Source organism: Mus pahari, chromosome 8 (assembly GCF_900095145.1).
Source record: "Mus pahari chromosome 8, PAHARI_EIJ_v1.1, whole genome shotgun sequence".
NCBI classification, from domain to species: Eukaryota; Metazoa; Chordata; class Mammalia; order Rodentia; family Muridae; genus Mus; species Mus pahari.
Window position 1 is genome coordinate 68269267 of NC_034597.1, and position 15968 is coordinate 68285234.

The following is a 15968-nucleotide window of genomic DNA, read 5'->3' on the forward strand; positions in this document are numbered from 1 at the left end:
TGTGATCTTAACTATAATATTTAATTGAGCAATATGCATTCTGATTATTTAAATTATAAGCCATTATAGGCTCATAACAGAAAACAGATAAACAAACCAAAAAAGGGCCCATAAAAGTGTTATTGAATGTTATATTTATTGATGATAATTAATGTCAGATGAAACAGTGATAGTTTATTCAGAATAATCCTGAGTCCTTTGCCACTCCTCTGAAGTATGGAGACCACCAGGCTGTAACTTATGTACTAGTTAGAAAATTCACACTGGCTCTCATGACTCTCAATCTACCAAAGCTACAATTCCTATGTCCCCATCCATGATAGTTTAATTCAGAATGAGTTTTTACCAACTAGAGGCACTCTTGTGTTGCCCATATAAAATATCTGCTTCTTGCCCCAAATCCTGACTGACAGCAAGATATAGGATGCACAGCCTATAACTAACAGAAAAAATACACTCTTTAATTTTCCAGTCTCTTTCAGTTTGGGTGGGGGTGTGAGTCCCCTTGATTCTACTAACTACACACTTCTCCTTTCCTGATAATCTGTATGTGTTTGTACCTCCACTAAATATTGCTATTACTAGCCCTCTTGTTTAAGATCAACTCTTCTGAAAACATGTAAGAGAGCTGAGAAAAGAAAAAATACATCAGAATAAAAGTATGGGAGGTTTCTAAGTCAGACAGTTCTTCACTACAGGCATCTGATCAGGAAGGTGCCCAGTGCAAGTCTATCAGTTTGCTTTGCTTTTCCTATACAGACCAGACACTAATTATGCAACTCCACTCCCCTCAAATTCTGGAAAAGGCAGGTTTAATCTCTGGTGATGAAAGCAGAGCCATCATTGCTCAGCTGGAGGGCTGGTAGTGGACAGGAACAATACCGGAAGGGCCCTTAGAGTGATGGATGGCCTGCTAGGTCAAGGGTTACATGGGTGGGGTCTTTGCCCAAACTCATCAAACAGCACATTTAACTGGCATATAGTACCATATAATACATTCATATTTGATGAACATTATCTGATATGGTTAATTTATTAAAAACATTAGCCCTGGAGATGTTGGCTATAAAGATTTACATCGATAAAAAACAGTGAGCATTGCTTTGCTAATTATCACAGGAAAACTGCTTTTAGGTGAAGTAATAGAGATTTCACAGGGTTTTGCATTTGTCAACAGGATAAAACAATGAGATCTAGATTTTGTACATGCCTAACATCTTAGGATCAGAGCATATAAAGAAGACCCTGACAGCATCAAAAGGAAAAACACAAGCTTATAATCACTGGGAAGTTTAAGGCACTTCTCTCAATAATTCATTGAACAACTAGAGAAAGAGTTAGAACATCAAAATAAATAACAGGATGAACAAATGTGACTGAATTGATGTATACAAAACATTCCACCCTACAAAGCAGACTCAACTTTTAAGCTGAAAACTTTTAACACTTTCTGAAATTCACCAAGACTCAGCAAACTAAAAAAATAAATAAAAATAAAATAAAAATCAGCAGTAAGTGTGAGTCACCCTCTATCTGCCCTAAGGGTGAAGTGGAACTGGGGCAGACAGGTTCCACGGGTCTCTGTCAGGCAGGAAAAGCCAAAGTGTTACTGTTCTTACAAGAGAAGCGAGGTGGTTTGGACCTACTACCTGCAGCAGTAAAACATTCCATGTGGACAGGGACTATAGAAGTATTGTGAAGTAGGGTGGGATTAGGGATAGATATTTCCTATTGGCTTACTTTGAGATGTTAGTGATGCTCTATTTGCATGGGGAAGAACTCCAGGTGTTTTCCCTACATGACTGATTGTCATGGTCCTCTCAGTAGGGTATCATGGTTATGTGATCCAGAGCAGGTAGAAGTAGGCAGGGATGGCTCCACTCATACTCTTCTGAATTCTGAAATTCATGGGGTCTGAGCTCACTCAACCTTACCATTTCTTCCTTACACTGGCACAGTCCACTTGCCTCACAAGTGTGTACTGCTGACAGTGACCAGCCAAGTTTAGAAACCAAAAATGTTTCAAAATGTTATAGATCATTTCTATATACTTCAATTTTCTAGTCAATTCATTTGTTATATTTTACAAAAGACACCAGGGCTAGAGAGAGAGCTAAGACATGAACACTTGCTATCCTTCCTGAGCTAAGGTCCACGAGCCTACATCCCTAGCTATCTGTTAGCTCTGGCTCCAAGAAACCCAATGCCTCTCTCCTGGCACTCTGTAGACCCCTCACTCACTCACATGCACTCACCTACATGCAGACTCAAGCACCTGCACATAATTACAAAAATAAGACAGTTTTTATAAATCACCAGAGATCAAGGGAAAAATACAAGTCATGTACAACACAGTGCTTGAACAGCACCGACACACAACTCCACACTAGTACAATTATGACAGAAACCAACAACACGCCTAGAGGATCCCAATATTTAGAAATAATTCACATATAAAATGCCACAAAATAGATCAGCACTCAAGAGAGATTCAACAAATTCAAAGTTCAGTTTCTTTTAAAACAAGAAAGAGGAGGAGGAGAAGGAGAAGTAGGAAGAGGAGGAAGAAGAGAAAGAAGAGGAGGAAGAGGAGAAAGAGGAAGAGGAGGAGGAGGAAGAGAAAGGACCTGGCTTGAGCTCTGTCCTCAGGACTCAGATAGTAGAAGAGTAAACTGGCTTCCACACATGTGCCATGTCACACAGTGCCCCTGACCTCCCCACACACACATTAAAAAAAAAACAAAACACAAAAAAACCCAAAAACATCACTTTCATGTTAAAATAAAAAAATCTTACTGAAATTTTTAAATGAAAAAATAAATTCCAGGAAAAAAATGTGGCCTTATCACAACTAATGAAAAGAAAATCTGAAAAATCAAAAGCATTGTATTTACTTAAGGAACTGAACCTATAATTAAATTACTAGCCAATATTTTATCAACAAATCCAAGCCCTGACAAAAAACAAAACAAAACAAAAAAACAACCAATCTAAACAAAATGATGAACAGGAGAACATATTTCATCATTTTCTGTGCCCAGAATGACTGCTGTTAAGAAACTTTGATGGAGATATCACAAGAAAGGAAACTATAGACCAGTATCTCTCACAAATGTAGATTCAAAACCACTATGCTCACTTCTCCAGTCAGACTGAATATCACAACCAAGTTAGGCTTGGATCAGAAGAGCAACATTGGCTTTAATGAACACTCCAAATGTAAGCGATGTAGTCCAATTCATTAACAGATGAAAAAAAGATCTCACATACACATCTCAGAAGACATAGACAACTCAGAACTTGTAATACGCTTTTAATTGATTAAGAGAGACAGAGTGGGTTTGGTGTGCTGAAGCCATCAGAAACACAGCCTCTGGCATTGTTAGTAGTGAAATACTGGGGATAGCCACCTCTGCTTTCATTTAACCCCACATGAGAGGGTCTTGCCATTGTAGCCTTTTTTACCCTGTCTCTCCCTAACAGAGAAGGAATAAAGACTAGGAAGAAAGGTCACTGTTTACAAATGACACCACTTATTCTGCAGAAAATCCAAAATGATCTACATACAAATCACTGAATTCATAAATAAATCCAACTAGTTGATAGATAGAATATAAAAATATTTGCAAGCCAGTGTCTCTGTACCTTATCAATAACTAGCCTTATACTAATTTCTGAACTGATCTACAGCAAGAACAACTGTGCGATACTAGGATGAAGAGATGGCTCATCAGTTACAAGCACGCGTTGCTTTTCCAGAATACCCAAGTTCAGTTTCTAGCACCAACATAAAGGAGTGCACAGCCCCCTGTGACTGCAGCTTCAGGGATCTGACGCCTCTGGACTCTGGGACACCTGCACGCACTCATGTGCATATAGCCACACACAGACAAACACACAGACATACACATACTTAAAGATAATAAACATAGATCTTTATCCAGGGGCCAGGTCTTGAGCTCAGTGGGAAAGGACCAGGTTAGCATGTGCAAAGTCATGGACTCAATCCCAGACCTTAAAAGAAAAATCCCCAAAACAAGCCAAGCCAAGCCAATACCTGGCAATGAGTATGCTAAATCCCATATGACTAAAACACAGACACCATGAAACTGAAACAATGGTCCTGGTAAGTCAATGATAGCTAAGCTATAGGCCATCAAACCACGGAGAACAGAATATAGAGACTAGAGTAGTGGTTCTTAACCTGTGGGTCACAATCTCTCCAATGGCCCTTTCACAGGAGTCACTTAAAACCATCTATAAAACACAGATATTTACATTACAATTCGTAACAGTGGTAAAGTTATAGTTATGAAATAGCAGTGAGAGTGATTTTATGGTTGGAGGTCACCACGACCCGAGGAACTCACTGCACTGGGGGTCAGAGTGTTAGGAAGGTTGGGAACTAGACTAGAGGGAAGAGATAGGACTCATTAGGAAAGAGAAATAGAAGACATAGATATGAATATCAGGGTGGGGCATGGAATGGGAGGATCAAGTGAGGGGCGTAGGGTAGTGGGAGAGACATTAAAATTAAGGGGCATTGGTGGGGTAGTATAGAAGAAACTTCCCATAAATATATGAAAGAGGTCTAATAGAAATAGCCAGATCATTAATGGAGAGACAGAGCCCCAACTGGCCATCACTTGCCACCAAATGAAGCTTCAAGTAGCAGTACCGGGTTACAACTAATTGGGTTGTTGGCCAAAGTGGCCTCATGGGAATCCACAAGCAACCTAGGTACTGCTCAGACTATAGGCTGCTCTCCACAAACTGACAGAAATGCCAACACTTACACAATACACTGAGTGCATAGAAGTCAAGTTATTGCCTACATAGAGCCTTCACTCCTTCCTGCCAGTATCTTTAGCACAGGAAGGACTTCTGTACACTACCAAAAGAAACACAAGCGCCCACTGTCCACAAACCCTTACCTACAATAGTAGATAACACGACTTTTGTAGTAGTACTATCGGCAAGGCATGCAATGGTGGCACAGATGATCTGACTTAAAGGCCCACTCCATGAGATGGAACTCATACCCAACACTGCTTATGTGACGAAGAACCTGAGACTTGATAGCCAAGGGATCTAGGGTAAAACCAAATATACTGAGTTTTGTTTTGTTTTTGTTTTGTTTTACGAGACAGGGTTTCTCTGTATAGCCCTGGCTGTCCTGGAACTTTGTAGTCCAGGCTGGCCTTGAACTCAGAAATCCACCTACCTCTGCCTCCCAAGTGCTGGGATAAAGGCGTGCACCACCATGCCCGGCTCCTGATTTTTTTAAAAAGTAAAAAAAAAAGTAGTGATAAAATGATATTCTGCTATAGTTATGGATTAGTAACTTGCTCAGCCATCATCAGAGAAGCTTCCTCCTGCAGCAGATGGGAATAAATACAGAGACTCATGGCCAGACATTAATCAGAGTGAGAAACCTTGGAACTCTCAGCCCTAGTTGGGATGTCTCCATCAATCCCTGCCCTCAGAGACAGGGATCGCTTTGGAAGAGGACAGAAATAATGCAAGAGTCAGGGGGATGGAGGACATCAGGAGATCAAGGCCCTCAGAACTTACCGAGACCGAAGCAGCAGCACAGAGCCTGCACTGGTCTGCATCAGATCCTTGGAGTTTCCATCAGAGCTTCCAGATTATAGTGTCTCTATGGGATCCCTAAGTCCGCCTTTTCCTGGGCTCGTTTCTTTCTTTTTGTTTGTCTTGTCCAACTTCAATATGATAGTTTTTATTTTATTTTACTATATTTTATTGTTATATTAAAAAATGAATGAATGGGTGGCTGGTGAGATGGCTCAGTGGGTAAGAGCACCTGACTGCTCTTCCAAAGGTCTAGAGTTCAAATCCCAGCAACAACATGGTGGCTCATAACCATCTGTAACAAGATCTGACTTCCTCTTCTGGAGTGTCTGAAGACAGCTACAGTGTACTTACATATCATAAATAAATAAATAAATCTTTTAAAATAATGAATGAATGAAAATCTTCACTTGAGCTGTGAGAGGCAAAACTCAGCTTTTCCCAATGGTGTGACAGAGTAGATCCACCACTCCAGGCCAGGCCTCATGTTCAGAGGTGGGTGACTAACATATACGGACTCTACGTGGTGGTTACAGTTTGGTGTTCTGTTTTCTTTTTGGGTGGTGTTTTGTTTTGTTTTGGTTTTTGTTTTTTCGAGACTGGGTTTCTCTGTGTAGCCCTGGCAGCTGTCCTGGAACTCACTTTGTAGACCAGGCTGGCCTCGAACTCAGAAACCTGCCTGCCTCTGCCTCCCAAGTGTTAGGATAAAAGGTGTGTGCCACTACTCCGGCTTGTTTTTGATTTTTTTTTAGGGGGCTGTTGTTGTTTTGGGTTTTTGATTCTTGAGGAAGAACTTAAAGTTAGGTGGGTATGGAGGGGGAGGGAAAGAACATGATCAAATCATACTTAAATTTAAAACTTATTTTAATAATAATAATAATAATAATAATTGAAATGTTCTACCTCGTTAGTGAACAGAAAACTTCAATGCTATAAAGATGCCACTTCTCCCCACACAGTGCACTCCCCACACAGTGCACTTAGACTTTTTACCTAGAAGATTCATGTGTGAATAAACACACATGCAAGCTGACTTTCTGTTCTGTTTCATTTTCGGTCCTCTGGTTTCGGCTGTTTTTGAGGTTAGAGCAGGTCGGCCTTAAGAACTTGAGAGTGACCCTCCTGCCTACCCTGGGCGTTCAGTGATTCATGACAAGCACCACCATGTCTGAATCTGATAATTCTTAAGTTATGTTAAAGTAAAACATGGACAAATAGAGCAAGACATTAAATAGGAAAAAGTATGAAATCCTTTCACTGTTAAAATAATGTTCTTTATAAATTGTAGCTACACAGTCAATATGGGATGGCAGATGGCACAGTGTAAAACCAACATAAAGAAACCAACTGGTGAAAGGAGAAAAAGTGCATGCATATATATATATATATATATATATATATATATATATATATATATATGGCAAAATAGAATATATATAGGCAAAATAGAATATATATATTCAGTTATTACAGTGTACACTTTACACTGCGGGTCATTGGAGAAATAATTATGCCTTTTCAATAAGCAGTACTATGGCACTTGGGCCAAAGACAACACACTGAAAGATATTTGATCACACTGAGATTTTGTTGTTTACTGAAAAAACCTGTTTCTAGATGTGGTCTGGCTCAGCCCTAACACACACCTTTAATCTAAGAGCTTTCTGTTTATTGTAAACAGGATTAAATAAAATCAACCACAGGTCAAGAGGTGTAGCAAGTTTCCAGTTGACAGGGAGTGAGCATGGGAAACAAAGTCATCGAGAGGAAGAGGAAGTCAGGAGGAGGGTAGAGAGATGGACAGGAAACAGAAGGGAGGGACATTCAGTTTCAGAGCTTTTGATGTCAGCTGTAGAGGAAGGTCAGCCGGGTGCTTTCTCTGCCTCTCTGAGTCAGCAGGCTTGCACCCCAGCATCTGGCTCCTTAGTCTTTATTGGCAAAATAGAATATTTGAGATTTTATCAAAAATCATAGATTTGGGATTTTCATGACCTTGAAAGAGGCAAACATTTCTGAAAAAGAAAGCCATTGAAAATGAAAATGGGGGGCTGGAGAGATGGCTCAGCGGTTAAGAGCACTGACTCCTCTTCCAGAGGCCCTGAGTTCAATTCCCAGCAACATGGTGGCTCACAACCATCTGTAATGGGATCCAGTGCCCTCTTCTTGTGGGTCTGAAAACAGCAACAGTGTACTCATATACATAAAAATAAATAAATAAAATCTTAAAAAAAAAAAAAGAAAATGAAAATGTTAAACTGGGCCACTTTAAAACTAAAGATATCTGTGAATGAACACCACTAAGAGTATAGGGAATCAAGCTGCAGAGATATTTGTAATACAAAGGACTCTTACCTGGACCATTCATATATGCTCTTCCCAAATGTCAATAAACAAAGCTAAGCTGGGTGTGCCAGTGCTGCACACCTGTGACCAGCACTGGGAGGAGGAAAGAGGTCATCCTTAGGTAGGTACAAAGGAGTTTGAGGTCATTTCTTAATCCAGGTACTTGCTACATTGCTGGGTCCACTCTATAATAATTTATTGATTTATATACTTTTATGGATGTGTACTTCAAGTTTTAAAGTTTATGTCACACAGTGTAGCCTGATGACATTTCGAACCATCAGTGCTGAGCAAGCTCTGATTAAAGCCATGGGCTGGGGAGAGCCATTCCAATGTACTGCCTGCCTCACTGAGCTCTCAAACTACACCAAACTGATTTGCTTCTTATCTCCATTGGGTAAAGAGACCAAATTCACAAAAATCTACCTGGTTAACAGATGCCCCAGAGTTAATCTGCGCTGCCTGAGCCTGTCCTCCCTAGTCACTATCTCACACTATGTCTTACCTCACTTATATGACTTCCTGCTTACTAATTTCCTCCCATAATAATACTGTTTACTTCTTATTTTATTCAAACCCATAATCTGATCCCTGGTCTTTTTTCTTACTGAGAACATTGAAATCATGTCCTTGTGATTAGTCGAATAAAGCTTGAGCCTGGCTATCATTAGATAATAAATTCCTGGGGAAGTAACCATGTCTTAGTTATCTCTGGGTTACCCATACCACTGTGAGCATACTCATGAAGGGACGCGGCTATGCTGGAAGGAGTGAAAGCAGAGGCACTATCTATCCTGTGTTCCACAGAAGCCCCTCCCCCAGACACAGGAGGCAGGTGAAGGTGTGTAATGTAATGTGAGTCTCATGATAAGTACAGCCAACGAAGTAGAAACAAGGAAAGGAGTGCATGGTTTTGTCCCGTGGTTCCTGGATCTGAGAAAGGATCCCCACAGAAGAACAGAGCTCATACCACACCCCATGGTGAAAGACTAGAGGTTCCCCTAGGATCAAATTAAAATTAAGGATGTCCATTTTAAAAAAATTGGTTGTGTTTAACATTTTACTGGGCTTTCAAACCATGGCATTTGATAAGCAAAAGAAACAAGAGGCGCCAGAGAAAAAAGTAAGAGTTCAAAATCTCTATAAATGGATGATAAGATCTTATATACAAACAACCAAGAGGAACACACTCAAAAGTATTAGAATTAATGATTTCAAGGTTGCAGAATATATGCCTAACACACAAAATCATTGCATTTCTATACATTTGCACTGAATAACCCGAAAAGAAAACCAAGATAATAACCCCATATGCCACATCAAAAAGAATAGAAAATTAGAAGCACAAAACATAGACATGATTACAGAATATTTAAATACATGAGAAAACATCCCACCCATGATCAGACAGACCACTTAACACTGTTACAGAAGCAAAACTCCTCAAATTGCTTTACAGATCCAGATAATTCCCATCAAAACTCCTTTGTATACACTGAAAAGCTGATAGTACAACTCACCCAGAATTGAAAGGTACCCAGAATAGCCCAAACAATCCTGCAAGAGAAGAATAAGTAGGGCTAACACTGCACAACGTGAACCTCTTTCAAAGCAATTACAATCAAGGCTTTGTTGTACTGGCACAAGGATATGATCAATGGAATAGAATGGAAAAGTTGGAAGTGTGGGTCTGTTTGGTCTGCTTTCTACTGCTGAGATAAAACACCATGACCAAAGCAATGCAGGGAGGGACAGGTTTATTTACTTTACATGGCACATTCACAGCTGAAGACAGGAACCCCAGCAAAGCAGGAGCCTGGAGACAAGAGGTGGATCAGAGACCAGAGAGCACCTTTCCTTACTGTTTGCTCAGCTTGTTTGTTTCCTCCCCCCCCCCCCAAGGGTTTCTCTGTGTAGCTCTGGCTGTCCTGGAACTCACTATAGACCAGGCTGGCCTTGAACTCAGAAATCCGCCTGCCTCTGCCTCCCAAGTGCTGGGATTAAAGGCGTGCACCACCTGCCCGGCCGCAGCTTGTTTCTTATAACACTAGAACCACCTGTTAAGGAGCGGCACTGCACACAGTAATCTGGGCCCACGTCACCCATCAATCAAGGAAATGCCCTATCCCATTTGCCTACAGACAACATGATGGAGGGATCTATCCACTGAGTTTCTTCTCACAGGACTCTAGCTTGGATCAAGGTAACAAAAACAAACAAAACCACCCTAAGCAGGATTGAAATGCTCTAAAGTTTGCTGTGCTGATGGCTGCAACTATCTGCCACTCTATCACACACGACTGAGACACACACATTAGCTAAACAAATAGTTATACCTTATCTCAACAAGGGGTGTTTAAAACAAGGATGCAGACTCTGCAGTGCTGGCTAGACAGATGGGAGCTGAGGGAGGGGGAGAACAGAAGACTGTGGTAACATCTGGATTTTAATAAAGACACTGTAGATCAAGACTGCATAAACTTTTTTGTAGTTTTTTAATACTAAGGAACCTTGTAGGCTTTGAGAACATGTATATACCATGGCTCTTTTTCACACCAAACACTGCCAGATTTCTGTCCTACATTTATATAATTGATTCAGGAACCTAAAAGAACATTACATTGATGTAAGTGAAATGTCTTCTAACCTATCAGTCTCTAGTTGATTGTTTTCACTGATGCACATACAGGTTTGCTCAAAATTACAATTTTTCCCCCACACTCTTTTCTAAGTGCTCAATCCTCTCCTGCAGTTACTACTCCATTCCTTTCCCCCTTTTCCTCATAAACAACAACAAAATGTTTAAGTGTTTTTGTTTCTAAATGTGTGTCAGCTGAACCTGTCTTAAGGTCACAGGTTCTTCTCCTCTTCTGTTTTTGGTTGTTTTGGTTTTGTTTTGTTTGTTTTTTTCAAGACACGGTTTCTCTGTGTGGCCCTGGCTATCCTGAAACTCACTCTGTAGAGCAGGCCAGCCTGGAACTCAGACTTGCCTGCCTCTGCTGGGATTAAAGGTGTGCGCCACACCCCTGACGCAGGCTCTCCTCTGTGTCTGGGTCTTTGCTGTGGTACTCACCTCAGCTGGTTTTCTTAAATCTCTTTCTGTCTCAGCTTCCATTATACTACCTTCTTCAACATCTCTTACTCATCTTTCCTTTTCTAATTTATAAATATTGTTCATCTCTCTACCCCAATCTCTATACATACTTTTACTTGCTATGACTTTTAAGGTACTATTTTCACAGAGCTAGGGATTGGCTCTAGGTGTTTTGTCTATACTACATAAGTGCTCTACTGAGTTATATCCCATAACCACAACAAACAAACAAACAAAAACATGGAGACAAAGTCTTACTGTGGCACCCAGCCGAGCCTTGAACTTGCTCTGGCCAAGCTCAAGGCAGAGCTCCATATCTTTAGCCTTAGCTTCCACATTGCTCAGACATAAGCCTGTGCCCGCAGACCTGACCTCCATGGCTTAAAACTGAGTGAAGACTCCTTTTCTACACTCTTAACTCATCCATCTTTCTATTCAATAGTTCCACCTGGATTGTCTCTCGAGTACTTCATCCAACACAAAGACAATATTACTCTTCTCCAATCCTGTCTATAATCTGCCTGCCCCTCCAAGTCTTTTTGTTTTTTCAATAAATTGCTCTACAACAGATTTAATTCTTGAATTCAGAGCTCAACCAGAAATAGTGTATTTCCAGCATCAACTTAGCAAATCTCAAATTCATCTGCTTCTCTCTCTCCTCAAGTAGCTCATTTTAAGTATTTCCATGTAGATTTCCAAACCAGCCTTCTAAGCAGTCTATTAGTCAATTCACCTGCCTGTCAGTTGCTTCAAAAGTGAACTCTTTAACTTCTGCTTTCAGTAATGATGGAGCAGCTTGTTAGAGACTATTGTTCACATTGAAATAAGACAAAATTAAAGACAAAAATGACACTCCCCCAGTAAAATCAAAACAATAAGCTCCTTCCTGTTTCTTAACACCAGTCTCAGTGCCCAAAGGCTCTGGAAGAGACGGGGAGGTTGAGAAGATTATGATGGTATTGTGGCATTTACTATCCCCTCTCCCAGGCTATTTGCTGTTCTTGCTGTGGAAAAGAGGCCAAAACACAGGCAACTGTTTAAGGGCAGGACTGCTCACTATCCCAGGATATAGAAGGACAAAAACTAATGGCAGTATAGTACTAAAGTTTTAGACTCCAATAGGGGCGAGGAGGTGGGCAGGGTTGAAACAGAAATCTCATGTCTTAAGTTTTCTCTCCAAATACGACCAACTTTTGAACTTGAACACGACAGAGAACAAAGAAGCCAAAGAGAAAGATTTAGAAAGAAGCAGGGAGCTTTAGTTTCTAAACATTTCAGATGACCAGAGGAACAAACAGTGACAGAGGTCAGAACCAGTGCTAATGAACACTCTTGGACCTGGTTGGAAACTTTAGAGTGGGTCTCAGACATCATTCAGCATCAGACTCTCTAGAGGGCTTGATTATTGGCCCTGTCCAGTTTTTGATTCTGTAGGTCTAAGGTGAACCCAAGAATTTGCTGCTAGTCCCCAGACTCTATCTTGAGAAATACTCCACAATGAAATACATCAACACTTGCCTCATCTGGAACACTCAGTGAGCAGTACTTTCCAAAAACCAACAAATGCTGTTACAAAATCATACTTGGGCATAAAAATCCATTCAGAGGTCATGATAGTCCAGTACATTTTATATAATGAACTTTGGATATTCATCGGCGTTGTTTTAGATCCAAATGTTACTGATCTTAAAAAACCATCACTGCTGAATTCTGATACGGCAGTAATGAAGAGTCTCCTCAGGAACCCTTTTCCAAATACCTTTGCGTCGTAAGTTATATTTTCTTTATATACGTAAACAAAGCTACATATCATACCAGAATGAATGCAGAGGCCGGCATGAGCATGTAGGTTTGTTTGTTTATTTTCCAAACAAACAAAGCCAAAGTAGGAATTTTTAAAAAAGTAAAACAAATATATTTTTCTACACTATGCTTGTGGAAAAAAATATAAAAACAAAATTTTATAAGAATTATATTACTTTTATTAGTACCCATTTAAAAATAATTAAATATATAAGTTGAGACTAAGAGCAAAGACTAATTTCATGAGTAGTTCTGATAAGCACGAAAGCACCTGGGTTTGACAGCAAGCACCACAAAACAAAGTGGGGCGTCTGTAGAGCAACAGTGCGCACATAGCGTACCCTTTACCTGATTTTCTTTCACGTTCTCAAGAACACTATTTTTTTCCTTCTCAGATTTGGGGGTGGGGGGTGAACAGCCATGAATCTCCACACTGGGAGAGGTTAGTGTCTGTAAGGGTTTGCAATACCTGACACTAACCCCACCTGAGCAACTGTGGGAGAGAAACAGAAAAGGTGGGGACAGAACTGAATTGCTTATCACCACACTTTGCAATATTCCTAGCTTTCGCTTTCCAAGGTCAATGAAACATTGTTGTCTAAAAATCTGTTACTTTCCCAAAGATAATTTTCAGATTCATGAGGCAGGATTCCAACTTCGTCATAGATAGTGGGTACCAATATTCCGTTAGTTCATTGTAAGTGTTTCTTCCCGAATTCCACTTACTTTATTTTCCTGTTACTGTGAAGATACTCAGATAAAAGCAGTTCAGGGTTTAGAAGAAAGGTTTAGTACAACAGTCTAAGGTCTGTCATGGCACAAGTCACCATGAATACATGAATGCAGTGCTTAGCCAGGTTCCATATCTTATACAACCCAGAATCCCTTACTTAGGGAATGGGGTTACCCACAGTGGGTGGGTAACAGCCCACAGGTCTATTCTCCATGACAGTTTAGATTTTACAATCTAAATGTCAAGTTTACAGCACTGACCATCGCAATTGGTTCATGGATAGATTTAGGAAGTCCATGAAGTTAGAAACCCCACATGTTTTAAATTGAATGGATAAGTAATTCTGTAAGGGAAAATAGCCCACAGTGTTAATACACTCTTAAAGAGTAAAAAAAAAAAAAAAAAAATGAAAAAAGACAGAAATCTTTCTTAAATGTGTGATCTGAAGAGAAATATAGAGAGTCCCTTCCTTAAATAAATAGGTATGGAATATGAGTACATTAAGTTCCATTAAAAAAAAAAAAGAACCTTAGAATAACAGCCTTGGTTTTATATATCATAAACTTAAAACTTGTAGACATGAAGGTAATGTTGAAGCTATGATGCCGGCAGAAACCACTAGCTTCCTGCCAGCATGTTTGTCCTTTCTTACTCGGCTGTGCATACAAAACCAGACAGGAAGCCCTGGTACGCTTACTGGCAGCAAGTCCCATATCTGATAAGTATACTAGCTAAGAAAAAAATTGAATCATTATTTTGGGTACTACTGGGTCCCAACACATGCAGACATTTGTTTTTTATGTAGACAACACACTCTCTTGAATACATTTTAGAACTTGCCTCTGTCATGGTAGAGACAACCAACAACTTGTCAATCATCTGACAGACAGGAGCGCTTAACACGACTGCAATCAATCCCAGCCAAGAGCATCCACTTGCCCCAGAGGGGCAGAGGACACTGAGGAGAGAAGGGACTTCGAGGAGGCACTTAAACACATTTCTTGCTCAGTCAATTACACCAAAAGTACACAATAAAGAGTAAATTAGTTGAGTGGATCTTTCACTAACTGCTAAAGCTGTTTAAAATTTTTAAGCAAAACCTCTTTTCAAAGTTTATTCTCTTGTTTATTCACACCAAAGAATGGCGAGTACAAAATCCAACAAGGATAATGTTCAGTGAGAAGAACTTTTATAGTGAGTAATTAAGAGGAGAAAGCTGAAAAAGAATGCCTTATTTTGTTGTCAAGATAAATAGGAATCTGAAATTTCTTTTTAATTTTTTCTAAAATAATTACAAAACGCAAAGTCTATAAATAAGAATCTAAGAGAGTCTTCACTTTCCTGCCCCCCTTTGACTTCTGAAATACAGTGCAACTTTCTACCAGCTGTTATTTTAAAGCAGAAACAGTAATGACCATATGGGCTTCCTCTATCAAGCAGCTGTAGTGTAGTTAAAGTTATAATAATTGTCTTTTTGTAAGATAAATTTACATTAAAAACATGGCCAGTAAGAAATAAATAGCTGAGCCTCAGAGCCTTCTTATACAAAATTTAAAAATTTACAACTGCCTATGACAAATTACAGAGATGTAGATAAAATCCTTAAATCCTGTCTTTTGGTCTTTAGGATTTAGTAGATATAATAGATGATGCACAAATCAGTTTGCCCCACCCCCATGACCCCATAGCTCATAGTTTCCTTCTTGTTCACAATGCAGTGACATCTGTGAGTTCAGATACTCATCCCTAAAGCCAGCAAGTAAGTTCTTAAATGTTAACAGTTCAAATCCACTATTTCCATTGACCATTCAACTCTGAACCACAAGCCCCCTGGTGTATTAGGAAAATCTCAACATGTAACACATTACTCCCCCACTCCCGCCCCGGCTACGCCTCACTTATGTGAGTTTGAGTAAACTGAAAGGAACCCACATCACATTTGACCATTCCATGGAAATGGAGCTACCACCTACCTTTGTCTGGATGGTTTAAAATCATAATTCTCTTGTGTGCTGTTCTAATCTTGGCCTTGCTAGCAGATGGGCTGTAAAAAAAATTAATAGATAGTACAAAATGCAGATTATAAATTAATGATTTATATGGGCTACAAGAAATTAAAAACTAATGAGAATTTCACCATCTTGTGGACAAATACAAAATTACAAGCTTTATGCTTAATTCCACTAACCATCAAAATAAACCATCATGACAATATTGTATTTTCCTTCAGTCCTTTATAATGTCAATCTTCATTCTCAGGTTTAGAAAATAAGTAAATAGCCGGGCGTGGTGGCGCACGCCTTTAGTCCCAGCACTCGGGAGGCAGAGGCAGGTGGATTTCTGAGTTCGAGGCCAGCCTGGTCTAAAGAGTGAGTTCCAGGACAGCCAAGGACAGAGAAACCC

At 39.8% G+C, this 15968-nt stretch overlaps 1 protein-coding gene across 1 annotated transcript in view; it reads right to left on the bottom strand.

Moving 5' to 3' along the window:
- Dnajc15 (DnaJ heat shock protein family (Hsp40) member C15) overlaps positions 1-15968 on the bottom strand; it is a 55858-nt gene that overhangs the window by 3962 nt on the left and 35928 nt on the right. Inside the window, exon 5 of the mRNA XM_021203921.2 lies at positions 15539-15609. Within this exon, the coding sequence (XP_021059580.1) occupies positions 15539-15609 (71 nt within the window). The remainder of the gene's footprint in view (positions 1-15538; positions 15610-15968) is intronic.